Source organism: Elaeis guineensis, chromosome 3, assembly GCF_000442705.2.
Source record: "Elaeis guineensis isolate ETL-2024a chromosome 3, EG11, whole genome shotgun sequence".
Lineage (NCBI taxonomy): Eukaryota > Viridiplantae > Streptophyta > Magnoliopsida > Arecales > Arecaceae > Elaeis > Elaeis guineensis.
In genome coordinates this window covers 118,359,189-118,384,397 of record NC_025995.2, presented here as the reverse complement: position 1 = coordinate 118,384,397, position 25,209 = coordinate 118,359,189, and the positions used below count along the sequence as shown (strand labels likewise).

Here is a 25,209-nt window from a genome sequence, read left to right as displayed (position 1 = left end):
GCGTATATCCTGAATATGATAAGGGAGGACGTATATGAGGTGTATCATATCTACGGGCCAGCTCATCAACGGCATAGTATCGTATTCGGGACTCGAGGTTTAAAACCCCGCGGCCGCGCCCACCGACCCAAAGGCCAGGTCGAGCCCTCATTCTTCTCCCTCTCGTCTGGGTCGTTCTCCTTTCGTCCTTTTACCCTGTTTCTTGGGAGGGATGGCCAGGAGATCGCTCCATCTCTTCGAGATCTTTATAGGAGCCGTGATCCCTTCCCTAAACCCTTCCTCCAAAACCCTATCGCTACCCTCCTTCACCCAGCGATCTCTTCAGCTCTTCTTCAGAGGAGATCTCATGCGGATGCGGCTCCTCCACCGCCTGCGATTCAAAACCCCAAGGCGAGCCACGCCAGTGGAGATGAAAACAAATCGCCTCCTTTCCGTTCCTCCTTGAATGAAGCCGAGGTTGCTAAGTTTTCCGCCATTGCTGAAACCTGGTCATCTCTCTCTCTCTCGTCTTTCTGTTGGAAAATCCATGTGTTTTTCGATTAATTTGGGAAATTTCAAGGGTTCTTGAAACATCTAACTTCAAAATCAAGATTGTGTCTGTCATACCATTGGCTTAGTTTGCAGCACGTTTTCTTGATTAAAGAATTAAAGAAATTTATTTCCGTTTCAATAATGTCAAAAGAACACTTATAATGAAAGAACAATGACAATCAGGCTGCTGGATGTGGAGATTATAAGAATTCATTAAAAGAAACTCCAAATCGCTTCTTTAATTTCTTTTTTCTTCCAAGAATCTCTCTTGATAAAGTAGACGATGCAAAGGGAGACTTTTAATTCGTTGGTCGACTATTTCTGCGTTATCTCATGCTTATATTCGGGTTTCAAATGAAATTAAGCGTAGGCAAATTTACAGGCTTTTATGTTGGAACTATCCTATTGAACCATGAAAGAAATTTGATGTATTTGTACTCGTTAATGAAGGCATTGTAGATTCTGTGAATCTGTATTGTATGACTATTGTAGAAAAACTAATTACTTCTATGAAAGTAGCAAAATATCATTGCTAATTCAATGGGTTTTGCTAGTGTAGAAAAGGGAGGTGGATAATACTCCACGAGGGATGAGAAAACCATGATTACCACTTGGTCAAAGGTGTGAAAGGCCATTTCAAAGGAAAAAAATGTTAAGAGGTTTTTTTAAGTAAATATCTGCTTTTTGTTTCCTGCTGCTACTTTTTTGTAAAAATTCTTTCTGTATTACGTAATCACATTGTCTTCCTCTCTTGCCTCTACAAGATGGAGACCTATTTCTATAGCGATACTTTATTTTAACTTGCAAATAGGCAGACGGTTCCTTTTGTTATTTCAGAATGATTGTCACATATGCATGCCACTCAAAAGGTACCTATTTAATTTCACTGAATATTGGATAATCATTCACAACTTGCTAATAGAATAAAGGAATAAGCACTCCTTTCATCAAGACATAGGACAGTGATGGTACGACATTTTATTTTTTTGTGCATGAAATTGCTCTATGACTTATGTATTGTTATTCTAAGTTCTATTCAAATTTGCTAAGTTCATGTGCCTAGTTTTTCGAAAAAAAGGTTATTTGATGAAATTTCTTCAACTTTGGCCTATTCTTTAAATTATAATTCCACTGCCCAATGAACCCTCTTCTCCATCTTGTATTGCTAACTTTCGTTCTGGACATTAGTATACTCCAAAATCTCAATCTGTTTTATATTCTCACTGTAAACATTTCAATTTTAAATATCAAGAAGCATTAGACCGTTCGAGGAAGTCACAGGAAATCATTGTCACTAGGATTTGATAATAAGATAATTTAGAGTGGGCATGCTACATGTATGCGTGATACATGATCATAAATACAATTACTACATGTATTTTACAATATCACTCGCCTCTTACTCTCCAAATTTTGTGCATGTAAGAATTCTTTGTCTAAATATAAATGTGCATGTGTACGTACATATGTGCATGTCTGTATGTATACATGCATATATAATTAGAAAGCTAAGCATTTCATGTTTTACTGAATGTTGTTTATTACTCGTGCATATTATTTTTCTGAATGATTCTTATTTCTGTCTTAAGCATCCTTTTGTTGATAAGATCATGTCATGTTTATGTCCCTTTTCTAAATGATTTTATGCAAATGGATAAACATCTTTTTCTTGCTTTTTATTCTTTTTTAACTGCTTCCCTGCATCCAAGTTTGAAATCACTGCCACTTATATGCCTAGTTGTGCCACCGAGCTCTGTGATCCATACCGGCTAATTAACTGAGACTAAATCTTCTTTCGGTCATTATCTTCTCTTCTTTTTGCTTCTCTATTTTTTTCCTTTGTAGTCATACTTATAGTAATCAAAGAACCAACTAAAAGGATCTCTGATAACATAAACATAGAATTTAACTACAGGGTTGGGGTCAGGTTTCAGAGCATAGTGTGTGAGCATTTCTCTGCACTACCTCTCTAGTCTCTACTGTGTGTTAATGAAAGATCAGTATTTTGCAACTTCGTGATGTTTTTCTTAATCTGCTTTTATTCAATATGCATGTTGAAACCTGTATTGGAGATGTCTGACATTGTTAATTTAAATGCAAGCAGGCCTAGTTGTATTGCTGACTCAAGACTATTTTGTGTTATATATTATAGGAAACTTGATTTTTTTTGGGATGGATATTAGATCTCGAGAGTGTATGATAAAGCTGCATATATCATGCTTGTAGATGCATATTGACTGGAATTCACGCACATGGAATATGCAGGTGGGACTTTGAAGGTCCATTCAAACCATTGCATTTGATGAATCCTACTCGACTATCTTTCATTCGCTCCACACTTTGCCGACATTTTAAGTATGTTGCATGCGTACTTTTATTTACAAATGTCACTATATAATTGATGGCAATACGCCTTGTATCAGATCTGTACTACTACTTGTCTGAGCAAATTACCTATGATGTGTTTTATGAATTTTTACTAAAGTTTCATACTTTGGTAATATCTGTCAATTACAAACCTGTGTTATTGAAATAGTCTTTACTTGTTGTTGTGAATGCTAATGTAGAATTTATATCTTAATTCATAGGCAAAATAACCATGTAACTATGATGAATTAGCAATAAGTTAAATTCTACTCTCATTTTATCTCTTTTCTCATAGCTGTGGCTCCATTCTATTTCATTGTGTCTGTCATCTGTGTCACCATCTTTGCCATATATTATTGAGTATTATTGTTGGAGATCTGAAAAAGGTTTAAGCTGTGTGATGCTGCTGACTAAAGAACTCATGCTATCAGACATTTTTAATTGAGTTTAAATGCAGCTTTTCATTGTTAAACATGTTAGAAAATCTTAATTCAAATAGGATTTGAGGACTGGGATGATACTCTAAATCAACTCAACTAACCCTTAATCCCAAACTAGTCGGGGCTGGCATGGGGGAGATGGAGGCAATAAATAAATTCGATTATTTGCTATTTGCTATCATATAGTCTGAGTTTAATATAATTGTGGTCTACATGAATGAACTCTGGATGTGTTATTATGCAAAGTAAGCAGATGATTTTGGAGCATCAGTTTACATAGTGTTCTTTCTTATCCTAACATAAGTAAACCAGGTTCTTTAGGTACTAAACTAAATTTGGGGTTTTCTCAAATTCATTTTGAGTTTTAAAGGATTTATAATTTCTTGTTGACAATGTTTATAAGTGTGACTAGTCTCCTTTTACTCTCCAACTATCTTAGCTATTAACTCTTCTGTACATCAAATGTCTTAGTTAATTTTTTTTTAGCTCAAGCTTCTCATTGGTATATATTGCTTGTATAATGCTCCATTGCATCTCTACCTTATCACTCATATTAAATGCCACTGGATATCTTAACTTTTCAATATGTGGTCTGCTCTCTTGTTTTCTTTGGGACTTGCTGATCATCTAGCACTACAAAAGCATTTAATGGCATCATAAATCTCTCTGCTTCTTCTATAGTAACAGTTCCAATGTATGAAGACAAAGATGGGGGTTGATTTTTGACTAACAACAAATTGTAGAGAAGGGGTCAAATCATAAAATTAATTTCAATTCATTTTCTGGATATGAAGAAAACCAATGAAGAAAAATATAACTAATATTTAGAGCTAAAAGTTGAATTACTATAGACCAGAAGCTATACCAATTAACATATTTTACTTCTACATTTGTCTCGACTCTCATACAATATCTCTTTCGAATTTGCCCTTCATTGTGTTGGTTATCCATGCGGCCCACCTTCAGCAATATTTTAAATCTCAATACATATCTATGATACATAAGTGATGAATGGGTGTATGTGTGCATGTGTGGGGAATCTTAGAGAGAACATAGTAGGCCTCTTAGTTTTGCATCCTAGAACCAAATGTAGGGACTTCATGTGACATTCAAGAATGTGGCATGGAGGCCTGGTCAGGCCTGGCCCACCCGTTGCCTGAATCTGACCCAAAAATTTTTATGGAGTCGAGCCTGAGCCCAACCAAACATGAGCCCAGCCTGAAGCCCAAATGGACCCAAATCCATACTAGGCCTGAGCTAGCCTAGACAGATTAAGGGCTTCTTTTTCATTTCTGATGGCCAAGGCCCCTTAGGTTGACCCAAGCCCATTTCCATCCCTAGTGGTAAGTGAATATATGTCTTCAATTCTAGTAGATATTGTTTTCACTATCTGGGATGAATGCATGTAGATGGGTATTGCATGCATAGTGCAAGGCATAAACCTTTTGTTTTAAGACTTTTTATAGTTAGGCACGGCTCTAAAGCCACAAATACCAACTGCATTAGAGGAACCTCATTGAAGTAGTCACTCACAAGATTAGCAGGTGAAAAGGCAAAAATTCCTAGCATGGTATTCCGTATCGGTCCGAACCGATCGATATATCTCATATTGTGCCGTATCGGCGGAGAATTGGCACGATTTAGGTTGATTTTTCGGAAAATGGCTTGAATCAGACCGTATCGATCAGTTCGGTACAATATGGATCCGCAATACACGGTACAGTGTGGTACGGCACTGGTATGGCTTGGTTTTCTCTTTTTTTTTTTTGACCGTTGGATGGATTTTTATTGTCGGTACGGGCTGATATGGTACGGTACGGCCCTGTACCATATCATATCATACCGGTCGACAACCGGCATGAGGTGTGGTATCGGTATTTAAAACCTTGGTTCCTAGGCTTCATGAGTCCACACATTGGATTTACTTATAATCCCTAGGAGGAAAACAATGCCAAAAAATTATTGTGGCATGTTCATAGGCTGCTGGCTGAAGCCCAGACACATTGAGGTAGCATGTGAATGCAGCTTCAGTAAAAAGAGAAACTCGAAGAAAAAGAGAATGTGCTTGTTGGGTAGATCTAAGTATTTGTTGTGAGAGATAGGAAAAAGTAGGCAAAGGAGAAGGAGGGTGTGTATCCTAGTCTTTATCATGAAAACTGAAAGCAATAGTGCCTTATGCTTGGACTTAAACAAAAAACAACCTTTCCAACCTTCTTCATTATTTGCTTCTTGTTGTAGTAAGGATGTGTATCCCTCAACTCAGGTGAAGATTTTTACCAAGTTGCAAATAGTGCTGGTCCACTTTAGACCTTCTTGCTTGCTTAAGAGCAAAAACCCGTACATTGCTTGATGGATCTAGTTCTTCCAAAACATTTTAATGCTGAGGCTTTACAGGGTACAGCAACAATTTCAGTTCCTAAGTCTGGATCCAATTCCAAATGCATACACCCAGAATATGTCAGTCACTTATTACATAGCTACAAATTGTCCATTTACTGACTTTTCCTGAAAAATGTGTCTTGTGGGGGCTGTCTAAAATCCCTGAGTTGCAGAAGGAGCATGCTTAAAGATCATTACCTTATGTTGAAGTTGTGCAGAAAAGTTCCTATCAGTATTGTTGGCAAAGACTGTAGTTTGATAGTGTTTCTCTTCCAAAATTGCAGAAATGTATGCTATAATTTGGACCTTAGTTTTTTGGAATCATGTGCTGCATGTCTTTCCTTCTGCCTGCTCTTTACATACTTTGCTTTTAATGCTCTTTTCTTTTTCTTTTCCCTTCAGTAGATCTTATATGATGCTCCTACTCGCCCCACCCCACCTCACCTCAAAGAATGGTAAATATTTGTCAGTGCGAGAATAAGGGTGCTGAAGGTCTAAGATTACAGGAGCATGTTTATCGGATGGATGTGATGAAAAATAAAAGTTTTGTTGAAGATCTGATCAATTTGGGCAATCAATAGGAAGGAATGATAATTAGAGATCCTCAAATGGAAAATCCTTGGTTTTGAACTATTGAGCGGCATTCAACTTTATCATTCAATTTGGCCTGTCTTGCTTGGAGTTGCATAAACAACTTTTTTGAGTATAGTTGCATAAAAAGTTTACTTTCTCATTTGTGCGATTAGAATTTCATAAGCATCCATGTTATTCTGGTGATGATAGTTTACTGTTAGGGATTGGTTGGTCAAAGCTATTAACATGCTCATAATGTTGTCTTTATTTTTTTGCGTGCTACCATTCTTTTTAGGAAAGATCCATATTGTGCGAGGCCTTTTCAAGGATTAAAAATTATCGACGTTGGATGTGGAGGTGGCATTCTCTCAGAGGTATTATCTGTTTGAAACAGGACAAACATCTTAATTTGTATTTATGATAATAACCCTAGCTTTCTTTGCTGCATAGTGTTGAAAATTACTTTGTCATATTTGATAGAAGGTACAAACAGCTGGAGTCTTATTTTAATTCAACAGAGTCAAGGACCTCCAAAGTCTCTTCTAGTGTCTTGCAATGATTTTTCCTTTTTAGATGTGCTTCTTTGTCATTTTATTTATTTATTTATATTTGTAGTTTCTTCTACCAATCAGGTCTCTTTTCTAGAGGTGTTTCCTTGTCACTTGACTTAGATCACCTCAAACTTGGATCATCTTAGGATCATGGAGTGCCTCTTCACTGCAGATTGCATCACCTTCTTTGTATGGTATCGCTGCCAGCCAAAAAAATTATTTAAGCACTTCGTGAAGATTGACGGTTTCCTTAGGGGCACTAATGAACAGCCATGGGCATTCACAAATAAAGTAATATTATTGATTCAAGCCAAGGCCAACTTTAATCATATTGCTGCACATCATGTTGGAAAATTAATTTTCCTTCTATTAGAAAGAGGCCTGCAGGCAACAGGCTAGAAAATACCCAGATACCCCTAGCCCATAAACCTGGTGAAGGCACAATTTAACTACAACTCTCTGTACAACCACGAAGAGACTTTAATAGCAAAGTTAGTTGGCAACCTATGCCCCATTAGAAACTTCTGTTAGGTCACCAATAGTCCGGAACATCCTAGTCCTAGGAGGTTTGCCTTTTGACATGACATTTAGGATAACAATAAGAATATTTTGTGTAATAATTTCAACCAGGGTGTGCTGGACTAGTATTGGGCTCGTATTGGCTAGCGACCAATTGGGTACTATATGATGGGTTCATATTGTGTTGTGCTAGTGTGTACTGAAATAGGGAGAAGGAGAAGGAGAGGGAGGAAGAGAGGGAGAGAGATGGAGTGAGAGAGGGGAGAGCTTTACGGGCAACAAGCGTCATGATGTTGAAGAGGGGGGACTCAGTGGCATCTGGTGGAGAGAGAGAGGGGAGGCTTAGTGGCAACGGCTTCACAGCATCGGAGAGGGGGGAGAGAGTAGGTGTTAGGCGGAGAGAGGGGGGAGGCTTCTTGGTGATGGTGTTGCAGCATTGAAGAGAGGGAGCGAGAAGCATCCAATGGAGAGAGAGAGAGAGAGAGAGGCTTTTGAATCATCAATCCAGGAGAGGAATCGAATCAACTTGAGCTACTAAACCATCTCAACTTGGCGTCGGTTCGGTTCAATGCAGGCCAAACCAGCCAGTTCAGATTGGTTGGGCAATTGTTGATTTCAACTACTTGTATTATTCTGAGGTTGTTTCTTAAGAATGCTTAAAGCAATTTATTATTCCCTTCAAATCCTAGGTAAAAGATTAAAGCTTTTTCTAGCTAGTTTGCAAAAAGAGCTTTCTATCTGACAAAAATTTCACCAATATCTAAACCTCCCCCAAAAAAAAGATTGATGGATGTAGAGATGGGCTGTTCCCTCCTACCTCCATTGTAGTGAAAAGCAGAAGGATGTGCATGGGCGTGCGTGTGTGTGAATGCAGGGAGTATACTATGATGCCTTTTGCTTTCTAGAGTTCTTTTGTATATACAGGAATCATTTCCAAGTATGAGCTTAGGAGTCAAGGCTAGAACATTGTAGGGATTTGCTAAGAGGACTTACCATTTGGTTGATATCCAAAGTCAGTTGTTGTTCTAAAAATTTTCTTAACCTAGTAGGAAACACCAATATGTTTTCTTGATTTGTCCTATGATGCAAATGATGAAACTTCACACTTGCATATCATCGTTAATCCAATTTTTAAACAACCTCTTATTCATACTTTAAAATAATATTGTGTTTTCTATGGACAAAATCTTATCCCTGGTATCATTATTATGTGGTATTTTTTGTCCATTCTCGATCTTCAAGTTTTGTATATCGATGATGTTGTTGGTGATGGGTTTTCATTTCTTGTTGATCAATTTGTTTGATAACAAGCTGCTGATATAGTGATTCCTTAGAGGCATGTAACCCGCATTTCCTTGAGTCTCATTTGGACCCTGCATTTTCTTGAGTCTCATGTGGACCCTGCATTTTCATGAGTCTCGTGTGGCTGTCTATCTTCAAATTCTTTCTAACAAGCCCATAATATAGAGGAAAAGTGTAGGCTATATTGTAAGTATTGCTAATGGGTTTAAACTTGGGAAGGAAAGACCATACATGTAAATTGCCAAATTGTACTCTTTCATGTTATCATTGTCTGATGAGAAAGGACATGTTCTGGCACAAACCGTTTAGTCAACAGGAAAAAAAATCTGAGGTATTACATATAAAATTATGAAGAAACTTGTTGATTGTAAGTGAAACAGTTCAATATGTTTTTCTTTTGATGACTACTGTGGTTTAAATGTGTTATCAGTGGGTTTCTGATTAGGTCTTTTTGATTCATTGATGCATGCGGACTATTTTTTCTTATGGTAGAATACAGTGATTCATGTCAGTTCATGTCTATTATTACACAGGATTTTACTTGAACAGAAAGTTTTTATGTATCATTTCTTACATACCATGTGCAATGCATTGTGCTCATGTTTCCTTTTCTTTATCAACAGCCGCTTGCTCGGATGGGGGCTACTGTTACAGGTATTGATGCTGCGGAAAAGAATATCAAGATTGCTCGCATTCATGCTGTATGATCAATCTCACCTTACAACAAAAATGTTGTTTTTATTTATAAATTAACCACTCAGGCCATATTTTCAGCCAAATTATCATTTGTACATCTTCTGTCAGTAATAAGTTCGAGGAATTTCTATCAAGCATTTGTTTGAGCATTATTCAAACTTTATAGTTTATACACATGGTACTTTCTGGTTTGTACTAATGTGAATCATAATAATAAATATTCATGTTTAGTGAACTCCAAACAAAACATTAGATGCAACAAATAATGTTTGAAAAACTTTTGTGATACTGTATCTGCTGCATAGAGTGAGCCTTGGACAAATCCAAGGTTGTTTGAACCTCATTTTCTTGACAGAATAGCCACCCTCCCAATTTGAGTAACATAGGCCTAAGATATCAAGACATCACATACTTTTGATGTCCAACTTGGAAAAAATAAGCACAGATATATTTCTTAACCACAGGTTTAGTAAAGCAATCAGCTAGCTGAGCCTTGTCTAAACTTATGAGGTTATTAGAACAGTGTAAACAATTGTGTAAACAAGATTGAGAAGGTAGTGGCCTTGTAAAAGAGATTTATAAGTTGACACTGGGGTTCTCGTAGGCGGCCACCTAAGCACCTAGGGGGACCTTACAATCCAAATGCCTAGGCGCTTGGAACCTTCAAGCCTTTAGGCAAGGAGGCCACTCAATCACCTAGGTAGGCTCTTGGCTGCCTAGGAGCTGCCTTTGTCTTAGGTAGGCACCTAGTTTGTTGATTTATTGAAGGTATTTTTTTATTCTCTTTTCAAGTGAAAAAATATTTACTTCAACAGAAAAATATGTTTAGTCCATTTATGATTCATTCCCCTGGATATTAATTGATGCTTGACATCAAAGCATCTTATGTTTCTTTAATTATTGCTTAAAAGAAAAATGAAATAAAACTAAAATAATTAAATTAAAGATTTTAATATTGCATAACTCATGTAGTTGGTGACCTCATTGTTTATCAGTATGGTGGTCTGTGATTGCTTTTTATGAATTGTAATGATTCCTATATGAAAACATACAATTTCATTATTTTTTTAGGAAGGGATAGTCTCTTTAGGGGCTGGCTGATTTCTTTTAAGTATATGGTCAAATTGAGGGTCAGATACATGCTGTACAAGAGATAAAGGATGAGAAAGTAAAAAAATAGAACAAGAAAATGAAAGAGGCAGATATAAAGGAAAAAGAAGAGGAGAGATAATAAGAACAGATAGAGGGAAGGACAAAAGGTTTGTATTAAACCTATATTTATCTTCCTACTGACTTTTGTACTCCAATAACTGCTGTCCTTCCCTGTTTAATTCTTAGGACAAAGTCATAATTTCAGTGCTGGATTCCCAATAAGAATTCTAAAGATATTTCAGAAGAAATACGTCTGCTGGAAGTATTCCCCATATTTTGAACTTGTAGTATTCTTATTATCTACAAAGGGAGAAATTTCACAGTGGCCAGCTAGTGGTAGCTGCTATATAATCTCGGTAACTAATCCGATGCACATCATGTGATATTGTTCCTTGTCATCACAAATAATATAAACCTTGTAGTCATAAACTAATCCAAGACTGATCAAATGAATCCACCTGTCTTACTGTAAACTCTTGCACTAGTTGCATCTTTTGCTTCCGTTTTGCATAGCTGATATCTGAATTGAACATGATCGTCTGTTTTCACTCATCCTTGATATGGACCTATAATTTCTTCTTGATGGGAATTGGTCTTCATGAATGTCAAAAATGAAGATTAAAATACATGGTGCTGCATTTATATCAATCATGCGCTAGCATGGTATGGAACTGTACCCTGCCATGCTGTGCCTGTCATGTGCCTGGTCCTGTGCCTCGGCATGTAGTGAAAAAAGTGGACCTGCACATCAACTAATCGAGATATTGGATACTAGGGCGGATGCCCCATACTCATACATTACAAGCACTCTACATATTATTCCCTATTGCAGCCTGGACCAGCATGTAGTAGCACCAAGTCATCAGATGAAAGTAGTTGAAGAATTACAAGTTTTAAATCAAAAGTTTGCAGTTTTGCATGCTTCAGTTGACTTCTCTCTATGCTTCATCAGATGCATCATGTGACCTTTGACTTAGATGGTGTTCATCTCTTGCTTGAATTTAATCTATTGCTTTATGATTGTGTATCCTTCTATGAAACTAATTGCAACCTTGGGTAGCATCACATTCTAACATGCACCTTTGTGTGACCATTGCATTGTTATCTTATCTAGCCATTTTCATATTTTTTGTAGAGTAAATTTGGATGAGATGATATTTAGTGAATTATTCCATCAAAATAATTATATTTTTCCTCGTGGTTTACAGTGGCATGGAAGGTATTCTTTATGTTTTGATGATGTTTGGGAACTCAGTAAACCACATTTGAAAAATTCATAGTGTTTCTCCCTTTGTACTCTGTAACAATGTTTTTGATTTCTTGATAGACCACATTTGAAAAATTCAGTGTTTCTCCCTTTGTAACACTCTGTAACAATGTTTTTGATTTCTTGATCTTTTCTAATATGTGACCATTTTATGCAATATTGATATTGTCATCCTCATATGGCATCTCTTTGTAAAGCAGGCGTTAACATACAGCTACATGTTCTTATTAATAATGTTTTTGGGGCTTTCTTCCTTTTTTTTGGGGTATATTTTGGGTTATCTTGCTCCCTTATTATCACACATGTATCATTAATACAGAAAGGGTAAATAGAAAATACTGTTATGTATAAGTTTTGTATTATTTGATCAGATAGAGGATTCTAAATATTATTAACCTGCATACTTGAACCTTTTTCCGTTCGTTGTTTGTTTTCATCAATATTTTTGTGGAACACTTGGTAAGCTAAGAGGGTCATGTAAAGTTTAAAGGATACACGTTTGTTTTAACTTATTTTATTGGTTTTAATATGTATTTTATTGATTTCTTTTCACTTGCACAGGCATCGGATCCTCTAACTTCATCTATTGAATATATTTGCACGACAGCTGGTAAATTCTCTTTCTTCAATTATGCTCGTTAACTATATTATCAGTCATAATGTTCCATTTCAACAGTCTTTTCCAGCCATGTTTGAGTTGTCACAGCTATCTGCTGCTGATGGATATTGTCAATCCTTCATTTTCATTCCACTGTAAAATTATGTTGTTTGTTGAGGCAGTAAAAAAATTTTGTTGCACTATATTTTATAAGATTGACATTTTCTGTTACTGATTGAAGATCTGTGATTTAGGAAAAACTTGTTGGGTTATTATTTATCATGTCCCTTAATCTTATATGGGTAAATCATGTTCTATTCTTGCTTCTAGAATTGATTGTGTTTAAGGTTTCCTGTACCGGTACCGGACGGTGTACCGGTGCCGAACCGATATGATACGATATCGATACCATACTGTACCAACACACGGTATGCTTCGGCGTATCGGTTCGGTACCGATATAATTTTTTTTTTTTCATTTTTTTTTTGGGTGTCAAGTTAATAATTCATAAATACAATCCCAAAATTGTATTATATTGCATATTATTGACATATTTGGATTCAATTTTGAGTTAAGTAGCGGTACAAAGATCTTGATCTAAAATTTCAAATATATATTTATTTACATTATATTACAACTATGTCATCTTAAAATTAAAAAAAAAAATATATAAAATATGCATTAAAATGTATCTAAACGTTTAAGTACAAAGCATAATAACTGATATACCAATCTCAAGATCTACTCTGCATTTAATTTCTCATCGAGTGTCTTTGACGCTCGTAGATATCTGGATGATCAATATAATCTGGAGGGACATCAGTCCAACCTTCTATCCAAGCTGCACCGGACTCTTGAATATTCATCCCATAAGGTATCCTCTTTGGATTGTAAGACATCTCAGATCTCTCACTCAAACTCTGACTCTGAGAAGTATGAGTCCTTCCAAATATGCCGGTAGCAAAATCTGATCCGTAAGATGCTCCAGCTGCATAAGGTAATAGCCACTAGAAGACGATGCCTCAGATGCACTATATTCATATGGATCATAAGGTGGCTGCGGATCATAGGATTCATAATGCGAGGATGATCCAGATACATCTATGGACTCTACTCCACATGCAAGATCGTCTGCAGTTGCATCGTGTGCTGGATGACCTCTAGAAATTTAGAAATCGGCTCTCCACGGTCTCTATCGACTCGTCCACTATGATTGCTATGTTGTGTGGCATGTGTAAACCAGGACTCACCAGTAAATCGAATATCATCCTGTGGCTGTTCTCATAAATATGGTCTCCTGTCTTTCAGTTTCTCCCTGATCATCAGATTCATGGCTACTACTAGCTGTATCCAAAAATCTATCACATATAATTAAATCATACCAAAATCATAAAATTTTGGCATGATTTCCTCTTATTTTCATACTTTCTCATTTTTATCCTATTTTTAACAACAAAAATAAAAAAATAAAATATTTACTAAGAGAATAAACATTATCTTACCTCCGGCCAAAGATCAGTCTCTTCTCGAACCACTCTGCAATTTGACGGAATTTTTTTTTTTTTTCTAATTTTTCAGAGTTTCAACGATTTTGTTGAGACCAAAGCACCTTCGGGAGTTCTCTGAGACTTCTCAGAGAACTCTAGGCACTGGGCTGCCACTTAAAAACAGCCCAGGCCCCACTCCCCTCACCCCTCCTCCCACATTTTCACGTAGGGTTGTCGGCACGGTTCGGTTCACGTCGAACCGGTGCCAAACCACTTCATACCATCCGGTTTTGGGCGGTATGGACCGGAACCGCACCGAATCGGATGGTTCGGTGCGGTTCGGAGGGGTTTTCCGAAAAAACCCCCCGAACCGGACCGGCAGGGCGTCGGTCCGATTCGGTACGCCCGTATCGGGTGGTTCAGCCTGGTACGATGAACTTGATTGTGTTGATGTCTCAATCCGTGTCATGTCAAGAAAGCATTAACATTTTTGCTTTGAATTGCTAGTCTGTGTTCTATGAATTTTATGCTAGCTAGATCCCTGTTATAAACTATAGAGGGCATTATGTGTACATTAAAGGGCATCATGCAGGCTGTCATGTCTCTGCCCAATTCATTTTTGTGTACGCACATTCCTACCATAGCTGGATACCAACAAGTACATGGTCAGGATACAAAGCTGGATACCAACAAGTACATGCTCTCTAATATGATATAGATAAACAATATCCAGTCCCCAAAAAGGTACTTTGTTATAGTTCTATTATGAATTATGTTGAGTCTTATTATTTTGCACTCATAAATTACAAACTGTGTAAAATTTAAGAACTTCCTGATATTAAATTTCTAACTTCACAGGCCTTGGACTTTTACTCTCAGCCTCAATCAACCTATTAGTCTCCTTACACTATATTTTGCACATTTCTGAAATGGTGTTGATAAAAATAGAAATAGCACTTATGCTTTTTTTGGTCAAACCATAGAGAATTTAGTATATTGTCCTTTTTTGTTTTCTAATTTGAATCTATCTGATTGAATACTGAATTTCATCATCCAATCTCAGCCCATTGTTTATTTAACAGGATTATATTTTTTTCAATATAATTTACACCAAATCTATCATTCCAATACGAGCTTATCATTAGTTTGATGTGTTCATGAGTAGATTTTCTTAGCTTTGATCAAACCGCATTGTTTTAATAATTATTGGACAACTCCATTTTCAAGATGTAGATCGTTGCAATTTATATTGTATTTCATTCATATGATACAAAGGCTTACATGAATACTTAATGTGTCTCAGAGGAACTGGTTAAAGGGAATAAGAAGTTCGATGCTGTGATTGCCCTTGAGGTATGTTGTTGGTAGGGTCAGCAACTTATCTTAAATCTTTAAGTTCATAAGCAAGACCTGGATTTTGATCAACTTCCATAATGTCTGTACCTCTTTTGTTTCTGTTGAAGTATATCGAGTAAATATGTTGTCACCATATGAGTAATTAGTGAATATAACTTGAAGAACAAGTGCTGGGAACAGTAGTCTAATGAAATTACTATACCACTTACCGCAATGCAGCTTTTGTTCCTAAATATCACACTGTTGAATCAGGTCAGCATGATACCAAATGGGGGAAAGTAGGATTCACCAGATGTTAGAGTACAGGTGATCTAGTCATAGTTTAGTTAAATAACTAAGCAATTCATTAGGAGAACTATTTCTTTGGGAAGGTTTAGTACCAGCGATCTAATTTTTTTTGGTTTGAAGGTTCCCGTGGATCATGTTTTTGGTTCTTTCCTACAATTTCTCTTTTTTCATTTTTTTATAATATCATATGAATTGGAAACAGGGTAGCATGCAAGCCTGGCTGGTTGGTGCATGTTGTCCTTTTCATACTAGAAATCATTGCAAAGAAAACTTAAATGAACTTCTAGTTAGTAGACATTTTGGGGCTTCTCCTAAAATAATTTAGGAGTCCTGCTCAATAGGTCTTTTGTGTTTTTATCAATGCCTAGGGTCCCATTTTAATCAAATCTATGTTAAAATTCCATCCTTTTCATATATTGGTTGTATAGGTTTGGTTAAGTCATTGACCTGTATAGGTTAGTCATAAAAATAAAAGATAAAAAATCAATAAAATCCCTATGTCTCAGTCCTTTTATTAATCCTTTTCTTGTCATTCATCCCATCTTTCCTTTATGTCTTGATTGCTTAGCGAAAGTATTTTTTGCCATCTGCAAGGCACAAGTTTTGATGAATCTCAGACAAGTTGTAGGAGATGGCTTGTGGCCAAAAGAGGTGATTCGTAGGTGAGCCTATAAAGGAGGCAATCTAAAAGATTCCACAAGAGGTACGATGGTGAGCCCTTTGGAGGATGCAATCTACAAGGTTTGATAGAGACCGGAGGCCATCATCAATACATAAGGAGATCCTCATGTTTAGCTAGGTGATTCAAAGTTAATGGCAATAAGGAAGTCATGCTGCTACCGATAGAGAAAAAAAGCAAATCGAGGTTGTCGAACATGGGATGGTCAAACTTGAGCCACACTTAGGGCAAATAAGTTGTATCAAAGCCCTCCCAGGTTGTAAATCCTATGGGACAGGTCCATCCTGATTTTCCTATGGAATAGGATGCTGTTGCGTTACCTCATCTTGACACTTGGGATAGGGGATGTCCTAGGATGCTTCAAGATGCTGGGACAATGCTAGGACGGTCCCATCCTAACAAATAGGATAATACCCTGTCTCGGCATCGCAGATGTTCTATTGGGATTTGAAACCATGTGGCCGTTGATGGAGACTAATCATGTGCTCTTAGAGAGCAAATTTGAAAGGATATTATGGTAAACACTAGAGTTGGAAGGCATTGAGAAGGTGAGGTAGAGATATCCAGAGGATGAAAGAGGAAAAAGGGTGAGCCAACTCCTAAATGCTTCAATACTAAGTTAACAATTGTTGAAACATCATCTGAGGATTAACGGATTCCTCGGTTCGGTATGTGCCCCTTGGTTCATACTGAACTAAGCCCCTCTCGATATGAGGGTGCATATCAAGGTTTAGGTGCATACCAAGGTTGGTTTGTCCCTAATCAGTTTTAAACTACTAAATCAAGCGGCTCGCTTGGGTGCCATTTGGCATCGCCTTTTTCAGCTTGCTTCTTACTCATTTTCCAATGTATGAAGTGGAAAAAAGAAGGTAAATGTGAGTGCATTGATTGTAAGGATTTTGAAACAAGCTTAATCCATTGAAATTCTCAATTAGTTAGACATCATTCTTAAGTCAAGAATCAATTCACATCATCTCTATTAGCTGAATGATATAGTAGGAATAGATACCAGTTCTCTTGAATTAAGAAAAATATCTAGAAATTGAACTAACGACAAATAGTTATATAAGGAAAATCTTGGAGTCAATTCAAGTCTCCAAGAGAAGGGGCAGAGAGAAAGAGAGAACGAAGGGCTTGAGCGCAAAATTGGTATCATAAAGAATGAGACTAGTAAAGAATCTAACAATTAATAAGGCTCATATTTCAACAATGAGTTCCACACAAGTATGTAGAGAAGGGAAAAAGAAAAACCCTTAAATAAGTGATTTTTTAAAGTCTGTTCCAACTATAATTTGAGAATAAAAGGATTTATTCAAACATAGAAACAAGATAGGCATCTCTAGTTGCTGAATAAAACATCATACAAGTAAAACCTCCCACGATTAGATAAAAGAAAAATAGAAGTAACAATAGTTTGTATGTTCTTGTTAGTCAAGAAGCAAAAACTTAATAATTAGATATAATTGTTTGAAAACCTTGTTGATCTTGGTAGTTTGAATAGCACAATGATATCAGACAATTGAGACCCCATTGATTAATGTAAATTGATTTTATATAGTGGAATAGCTAGAGGAATTTTAAATTGAACAAAGTAGGCCATCTTTAAGAGTTGCTTCATCATCAATAGTAAGATAAAAGTTCATCATTTACCACTGATTATTGTAAATTACAAAGTTTCTTCCTTTGTTCATTCGTCAAATGATCAATGCTAATTCTAGACTTCTTTAAGATACGTTAATCCACTAGTATTAATCGCCAGTAGCCCCTTGTATGCTGAATCTATGATTTTTAGAAATTGGTTTTAAAATGTTGATCTTAACATCTGGATGTTTTACATGCATTTTAAAATTGAAATTTTATGACTTATATTTTAATATATATGTTTCTAATTGCAGCATTGCATAAGAAACTGTGACTAAGTTAACTCAATACTCGCACTTATCTTATGAAAGCATAACATCGAGAAAAAAACATGATCAAATACATAAATCCAGAATTTGGAAGCTACAAAATGACGTACTAAGGGTGTTTGCAATGTATTTATGCATGCACATTGATACCTTTGTCAACACAATTCTTGATATGGCATGTGGTGTGTTCGATCTTTGGAATTTTGAACTTTGCGATCAAGCCATGACCCTAGCATTGTGATAAGTTTCAAAAAAATCACAGCAAAGAGATTTAAATTATGTTTAAATTTGTTGACTATCCAAATTTTTGGGTTTGAGTCTTTATCTGCCTCAGCATTTGTTGAACCATCTCGAATCGGACGATTTTTGGGTGTTCCGAGCCGTATCGGGGCAAATCAGGACGGTTCGGCTGGGCAAATTGGAATACTGGAGGAGGGAAAGGGAAAGAGAGTGAGAGGAGGGGAGGGACAGGTCGACATCGTCGGAGGCCGGCGGTGGTCCATTGAGGCTGCCAAAGGGCCACGGAGGCCTCCGTGGCTCGATATCGTCTGATAGGATATTTAATCGAGAGAGAAAGAGAGAGGGAGAGCGATGGTACCGAAAGGAGGTACAGCCGACGGAGAGACTATCGGAGGGCGTCGGGTGGCCGTCTGGCCATCGAACATGTGGAAAATGCACGAGCTGAGCCGTGGCTGCGGAACAAGGGCCACCGCCTTTGTTCAGTTCATCGTATTTTTTTAAAAATGATGATGAATGGTGAAGCCGGCAAATCCATTGCTAGCTTTATTATTTCAAAATTTTTTTAAAAAAACATCCAAAAAATAATGAAGCTGGCAATGGGTGTGCCGACTTCACTTAAGTGAAGCTGGCAAACCTATTGCCGGTTTCACTATGGTCAGAATTTTTCAAAAAAATCTTATAAAATAGGGATGATCATCCTTGTTTCACACCCATGGAGCCACAGTCCGCGATTGCGCCGTTCGGCAGCTAGCTGAAGGCCCTTTGACAGCCTCTCCGACGGCTTCCCCTCCCTCCTTTTTTTCTTCTTCCCCTTCTCTCTATCTCTCTCTCTCTCTTGGTCGAGATTTGGCGGAGGAAGTGGAGGCCTTGGTGGCCCTGCAAGCACGCCGGCGGCCCGCTTGTGGCCATCGCCAGCATCTCCTCCGGCCACCATTTTTCTCCTTTCTTTCTCTTTCCTCCTCCCCGATTCTCTTCTTCTCTTCTGTGTCGGTTCGCGCCAGTTCAGTCCGGTATGGATCCGTACTGATTCATACCGCTGGCTGGTCGGCACGGATCTTAGTTCCGGTTCTATGGACCTTGATTTGCCTATCTTCTAATTTGTTAATTGCTGGTTATTTGCAAAGTTTGAAATATTCAGAATCAAACCTGTATTGACCAGTGGTGGTATGATCCATGTCGCATCGATACATTTATTGCTAGTGTATCGATATATCTTAAAGAAGTTTAGAAAAAGCAAAAATCATTTGACCAGCACGAACAAAGAAAGGAACAGGTTAATTTACAATAAGCAATGGTAAAGGATAAGACTTCTAATTGTTGTTGTTGATGTTGATGTTGATGTTAGTGTTCAGGTGATGACTTTATTCAATTTAAAGTTATAGTAATTCCATTATCTAGAATCAGTTTACAATTGTTAATGGGGCCTCAATTGTCTGATATCATTTTGCTATTTCAAACTACCAACATTGACAAGGTTTTAGAATGGTAGTATCTGATTACTAAATTTTTGCTTCTTGACTAACAAGAATATATATACTGTTGTTGCTTATATTTTACTTTTATCCAATCATGGAAGATGTTACTTGTATCATGTGTTAGTCAATGATTGAAGACATCTATCTTGTTTCGATGTGTGAATAAATTCTTTTATTCTGAAATTATAGCAGGAATTGAAACTTTAACACATTACTTGTTTAAGGATTTTTTTTATCTTTCTACATGTGCTGAACTCATTGTTGGAATATATGAACCTTACTGATTTATAGCATCCTTTTCCAGTCTCATTCTCTATGATATTGAATCTTGCCCTCAAGATCTTGGTTCTGTCTTTCTCTCCTCCCATCTCTTGGCGACAAATTGATTTTAAGATTCTTTATAGTATATTAGTATTAATTTAATTTCTAAATTTTCTCTTTTTCTTAATCTTCAAGAGAACTTGTATCTGTTATTACATTATCATTCAACTAATAGTAATAATGTCTTTGAATTGATTTTTGATTTAAAAATGCTGTTTGACTAATTGGGCATTTCAATGGATTTAAGACTGTTTCAAAGTCTTTGTAATCAAAGTAATGATGTTTACGTTCATCCTCTTCTTTCCACCTTCAAATAGCGGACAATGATTAAGAAACATGGTAAAAAGGGCAAATCCTGCATGGCACCTATGTGTGCTGCTCTATTTGAGAGAAATTTGAGTCTGATCGAGGAAAAATCAACCTTGATATGCACCTGAACCACTCAATCCAGGTTGGTTTGAGTGGTTCAAGTGTGGTTGTGGTTGATGCCCGTATCAACCCTCATTGGACTAAGAGGGGCTTGGTTATGTATGAACCAAGGGGTACACTGTACCATACCAAGCAGTTCCTCAATCCTTGGTTATTTCTTTCAAACACAGTTGGGCCATGTACCCCATTATACATAAGGCATTTGCCTATATCAAGGTTGTCCAACAAGTCCTGTCTATGTTAGGTCAGCTTTGTGGATCAAGGTTTGATCCATAAAGTTTGAGATTGTTCTACTGTGAGCTAGGAAGCTAACATCAAACCCTAAACTGTTGCCGTGATCCAGATTAATGAAACTTTGGCAACATTTGTGCCTATTATAAACTTAGAAGGCCAACTAGCGGGTTGGATGCTTTCCTTACTGGCTGCATGATATATGTTTATTCAACCAAGGAGCCACTCCTCAAGCTTCTCTGGACTTGGAAAGTCTCTAAGGGAAGAAGGAACTTTAGATAGAAGGAATTGCTTTAGTCTAGAGGACACACATTTTAAGTGAGGGCATAGAATTGAAATCCATTAATAGAAATTTCAGGGAAACACAAGCTAATGGTATATGAATGGAAAGAAAATTATAGGAACTCAAAATAAGAAACCTTTTTATGCAATCTTATCATTGATACCTTGGGGTACCATGCTTCTAAATCAAAATTTTCATTTACATATTTATTGTAAATCAATAATTTTTGTGGACTTAATTATATTTGTTTGCTCAAGTTTGAGTCAAAAAAAATGTTTGCTGATGTATGGTTATGTCATGAAGGGGCATAGATAAGTGACCTAATCATCTTCATTGTTTTGCCTAAATTGAAAATGGATTCAGATTAGTATATTGAGGAACAGCAAATAAGTTGTGGAATTTTGCCCTCAAGCCTGATTTCTGGCACTACAAAAATTATATAAGGCAATTACAAGGTGATAGATAAATTTGCCTTGAATGACCTCACTGCATGTTGATGTTGAAATCAGAATCTCACCACTCACGCTTTATTGATTGCATCTCAGCTTCCACTAGAGTTTTGGCATCCTATCCCCAACATCATTATAATTAAGCAGAAACACCTGCCTTATCATTAAAATTCTGTAAGGAGCTTTTTAGAGTACTTGCAGATAATCCTGTACAATCTCCTTGGTATGAGGTACTAACCTGTATAGAGTCTTCTCGAGTATTGCAGCATGAAATTTGTTTGTGGGAGAGAGAGAGAGAGAGAGAGAGAGAGAGAGAGAGAGAGAGAGTGCCTAAATTCAAACCTTGCTTAGTTTATAGATGAGAAATAACAAGCAGAGAGGTCACTTACAGGAGCCTCATACTAAGTGTCAAAACTTATTTCCAAAGGAAAGCTGATCTAATGCACCAATTATAGAATATATGATCGTCAAATCCCATGGACACCCCGCAAACTGACCTGATTGAGGAGACTAATCTTGGCTCATGTTTAAGTGTTATTAGCAAGATCTAGAAAACGGATATGATAAATATTTTCTAGGTGCCCCCCTTATTTGACGGATGAGAAGAAAATAATAGGGTGACCTACTTGCTTGGTAGGTGGCACACCTATGTAGCAGAACATCGGAAAGGAAATAAAGTATCATGCAGGGTAGTGGGTGTGGCAGGTGAGAGGCATTGGTTGGATTCATCCTTTATCTCTTTTGACAATGCTAAAGTACTCTTTGGGCCCAAAGCATTGATCATCGCCAAAAGAAGTCTATCAGTGCTCCAAGGTGAACCTGAAGCACTGTAAGATACAAAATAGGGCCTTATGCCCCCCTTTAAAAATTATACATCTATTCAGCAAACCCCTTCTTGCAAAGTCTCTCATTTAGTCACTTGAACTAAAATTGGTTGTGGATGCAAGCTTCAGTACCAGAGCAGTGAAGAGGAAGTGGGTCCAAGGGGAGATTCCAAGGCTTAGGCATCACAGGTAGATGATTCCAGCTTCTACGAAGTTTGCTACAGCCACGAAAGTTCTTGTGTGGTCAGCTTTCTTGGCTTTACCAGTAGTTTCTAGGAAGTCTCTTTGTGTGTTCACTGATAAACCACTGATTCAAACTAGGTACAAAATGAACTACCACAGGCTATGCATTCTAGTATGGTTTGATAGGAGAGCAGACTTCAATGAATGAAGAGTTCTTCCAAATGGATGGTGCCACATGCTAGCTTGCCTGGTTGATTCTTGCATCTTTGGATCAGAGTTGATATCAATTCATTATTAAGTTACTTTCTTTTTTCTTCTTATATCTTCTGTGAAATATCATTTTTTGATAGATCATCTACTGTGATTCAAAAATAGGGATAATATTTTAGAGAAAATAACTGAACTGTGTGCTTGATGAATATATAATATATAGGTGGTTTCATATGTAAATTTTGATTAACAGGTAATCGAGCATGTTGCAGATCCCTTGGAGTTCTGCAAATCCCTGGCAGCATTAACGGCTCCTACTGGTGCCACTGTGATCTCTACCATTAACCGCTCCGTGAGATCATATGCTACTGCCATAATTGCTGCTGAATACCTTCTCAACTGGGTATGTTGCTACTGTGAGCTAATTTTTTCTGCAATTTTCTTTTACAACAAACTTGAGATATAAATGACATTTTGCCCCCAATTTTATATATCTAATGGGAAGATCTGTTGCGCACATTATTTCCACTCATGTTACCCTGAGGAGCTCATGTTATTCACACATTAGTTTTTTGAGTGAATTGCAGATGTTGTGAACATAATATTGGAAATGTTTGAATTTTTGAAGTCTGGATTAATTATAATATGCCGGATGTGTTTTTGCACAAACAGAAGCATACAAAAGGTTCTCTCCATGCTTTGCATTGTCGTTCAAATGAATGATCGCATTGTTGACATTAAAAAAGGGCTTTTGTGACTTTTAAAGAAAAAAAATGCTTTCTAAGAAAGATAAATGGCTGGTAACATCATCTGAGAAGCACTTACACATGCAGAAAAGTCAAAAAAGCACTTTTAGGAGAAGCTACAAAACTTAGCTTCTCTCTTTTTCTTCTTATAGGTAACACCAAATATGCCCTAGAAATCTTTCAGAATAGTCCGTCTGGAACTTCATTATGCAATAGTCCATAAAATACACATGCTGTAGAAAGAAAGGTGCAATAATTTATTAAGTCATGTTGAAGAAAGCTAAGGTTCTTGATACTGTCAGAGTTTACCCTTGTGAAACTTATGTGCTTGTGCTAGTAGAAGGGACTAACTAGGATCTCACTCCTACTTGCACAATGTTTGGAACATGCATTATTTATATAAACGAATGGAGTAGGGCCAGCAATTTCTGATAACTTGCATGTTTCTGGTTGTATATTGAAGTTTAGATTCATGTTACGTCGTGGAGCACTGAGCGTGTCCATTTTGGTGAGGATTTGTTTATAAGTGTACAGATTTAAGCATCTTGTTATAATTCGGATGCACTGAATATCTGAGGGGCTCCTGCACGATAGGGTAACTTAATGTTTGTCGAACACTTTGGGAAGACTTATACCCAAAAAAAAAAAAGGAAAAAGAAAAAGAAAGAAAGAATAAGGGCTATTGGATGAGGAGGAAAAGACCTAAGCTAACGTATATGGAATTTGAGAAAAGGTGGGAAAGCTTAAAATAGCAGTCTAAATAAGAAGGCAAATAGCTAGTAGTAAGCTTGATGATTATGGTTATGGTAGTTTCATTCAAAGTGGAAAATCATCCCATATTTCATTGATTGTACGGCATACTCTGTCTTGTATTTTGCAGCTACCAAAAGGTACCCATCAGTGGTCAAGATTTCTCACTCCCGAGGAATTAGTGTTGATCTTGCAAAGAGCTTCGATCTCTGTAAATTTTTAGTCCCCTTCATTAGCCATGAATGCACCATTATTTTATTGCATGTATTGTACTCCAGATGGGCCTGAAGCTTGTTAATTTTATGGACATTTTTATGGTCAGGTGCAGGAAATGGCAGGGTTCGTTTACAATCCATTGACCAGAGAGTGGTCTCTATCAGATGATACAAGTGTAAACTTCATTGTATTTGGTGCCAAGGGGAGTGAGTGAGACTTATGAAATATCTCTCTCTTCAAATTACAGCCAACCGCTGGTCCATCTCTGCTGGTCCTGCTAATATAAGAGAGAATGGTTTTTGTTCCATGTTTGTCAAAGGAGCATGACTAAACAACAGCTGCTTTAGAATTTTTTTCCTCGTCTAATCTGGCATGTCATTACTGCAGAATTAACGTAACAAGGGTCTATCAGCCTGAGAATGGCTCCTTCATCTGATCAATGGACAGCGCAGCTTCCAGATACCCCTTTGTAGTGTGAACTTCATGGTCTCTAGACTCGAGGCATCTAGGGATCTTCTTTTCTTGTTTTCAAATATTTATAGCTTTTTCTCACCTTTAGGCAATTGGTGCAGACGGTTGATCCATTTAAAAAGTATTTTAAAACCTACAACTTTTGTCAAGATTTACGTTAGGTGGGTAAATTACAGAAGATACTTTCTATGTATTTCTTATCAGTATCAAGACATGATTGGCTATGTGTACCTTTTATATTTTGGAAGTAACATCGTTACATGAGAACTAGTGCTTTGTTTTTTCA

General features: G+C 37.0%; 1 protein-coding gene across 2 annotated transcripts; it reads left to right on the top strand.

Moving 5' to 3' along the window:
• On the top strand, positions 1–25,209 carry LOC105040573 (ubiquinone biosynthesis O-methyltransferase, mitochondrial). 2 transcript variants are annotated; one of them, XM_010917156.4, is made up of 9 exons: positions 1–488; positions 2,797–2,886; positions 6,586–6,664; positions 9,286–9,363; positions 12,339–12,387; positions 15,166–15,215; positions 22,994–23,143; positions 24,367–24,447; positions 24,565–25,209. In XM_010917156.4, the coding sequence occupies exons 1-9, from the start codon at positions 16–18 to the stop codon at positions 24,664–24,666; spliced, it is 1,152 nt and encodes a 383-aa protein (XP_010915458.2). In that variant the 5' UTR covers positions 1–15; the 3' UTR covers positions 24,667–25,209. The 2 variants fall into 2 exon arrangements, with proteins under 2 accessions (XP_010915458.2, XP_010915457.2); XM_010917155.4 differs by having other exon boundaries at positions 24,559–25,209.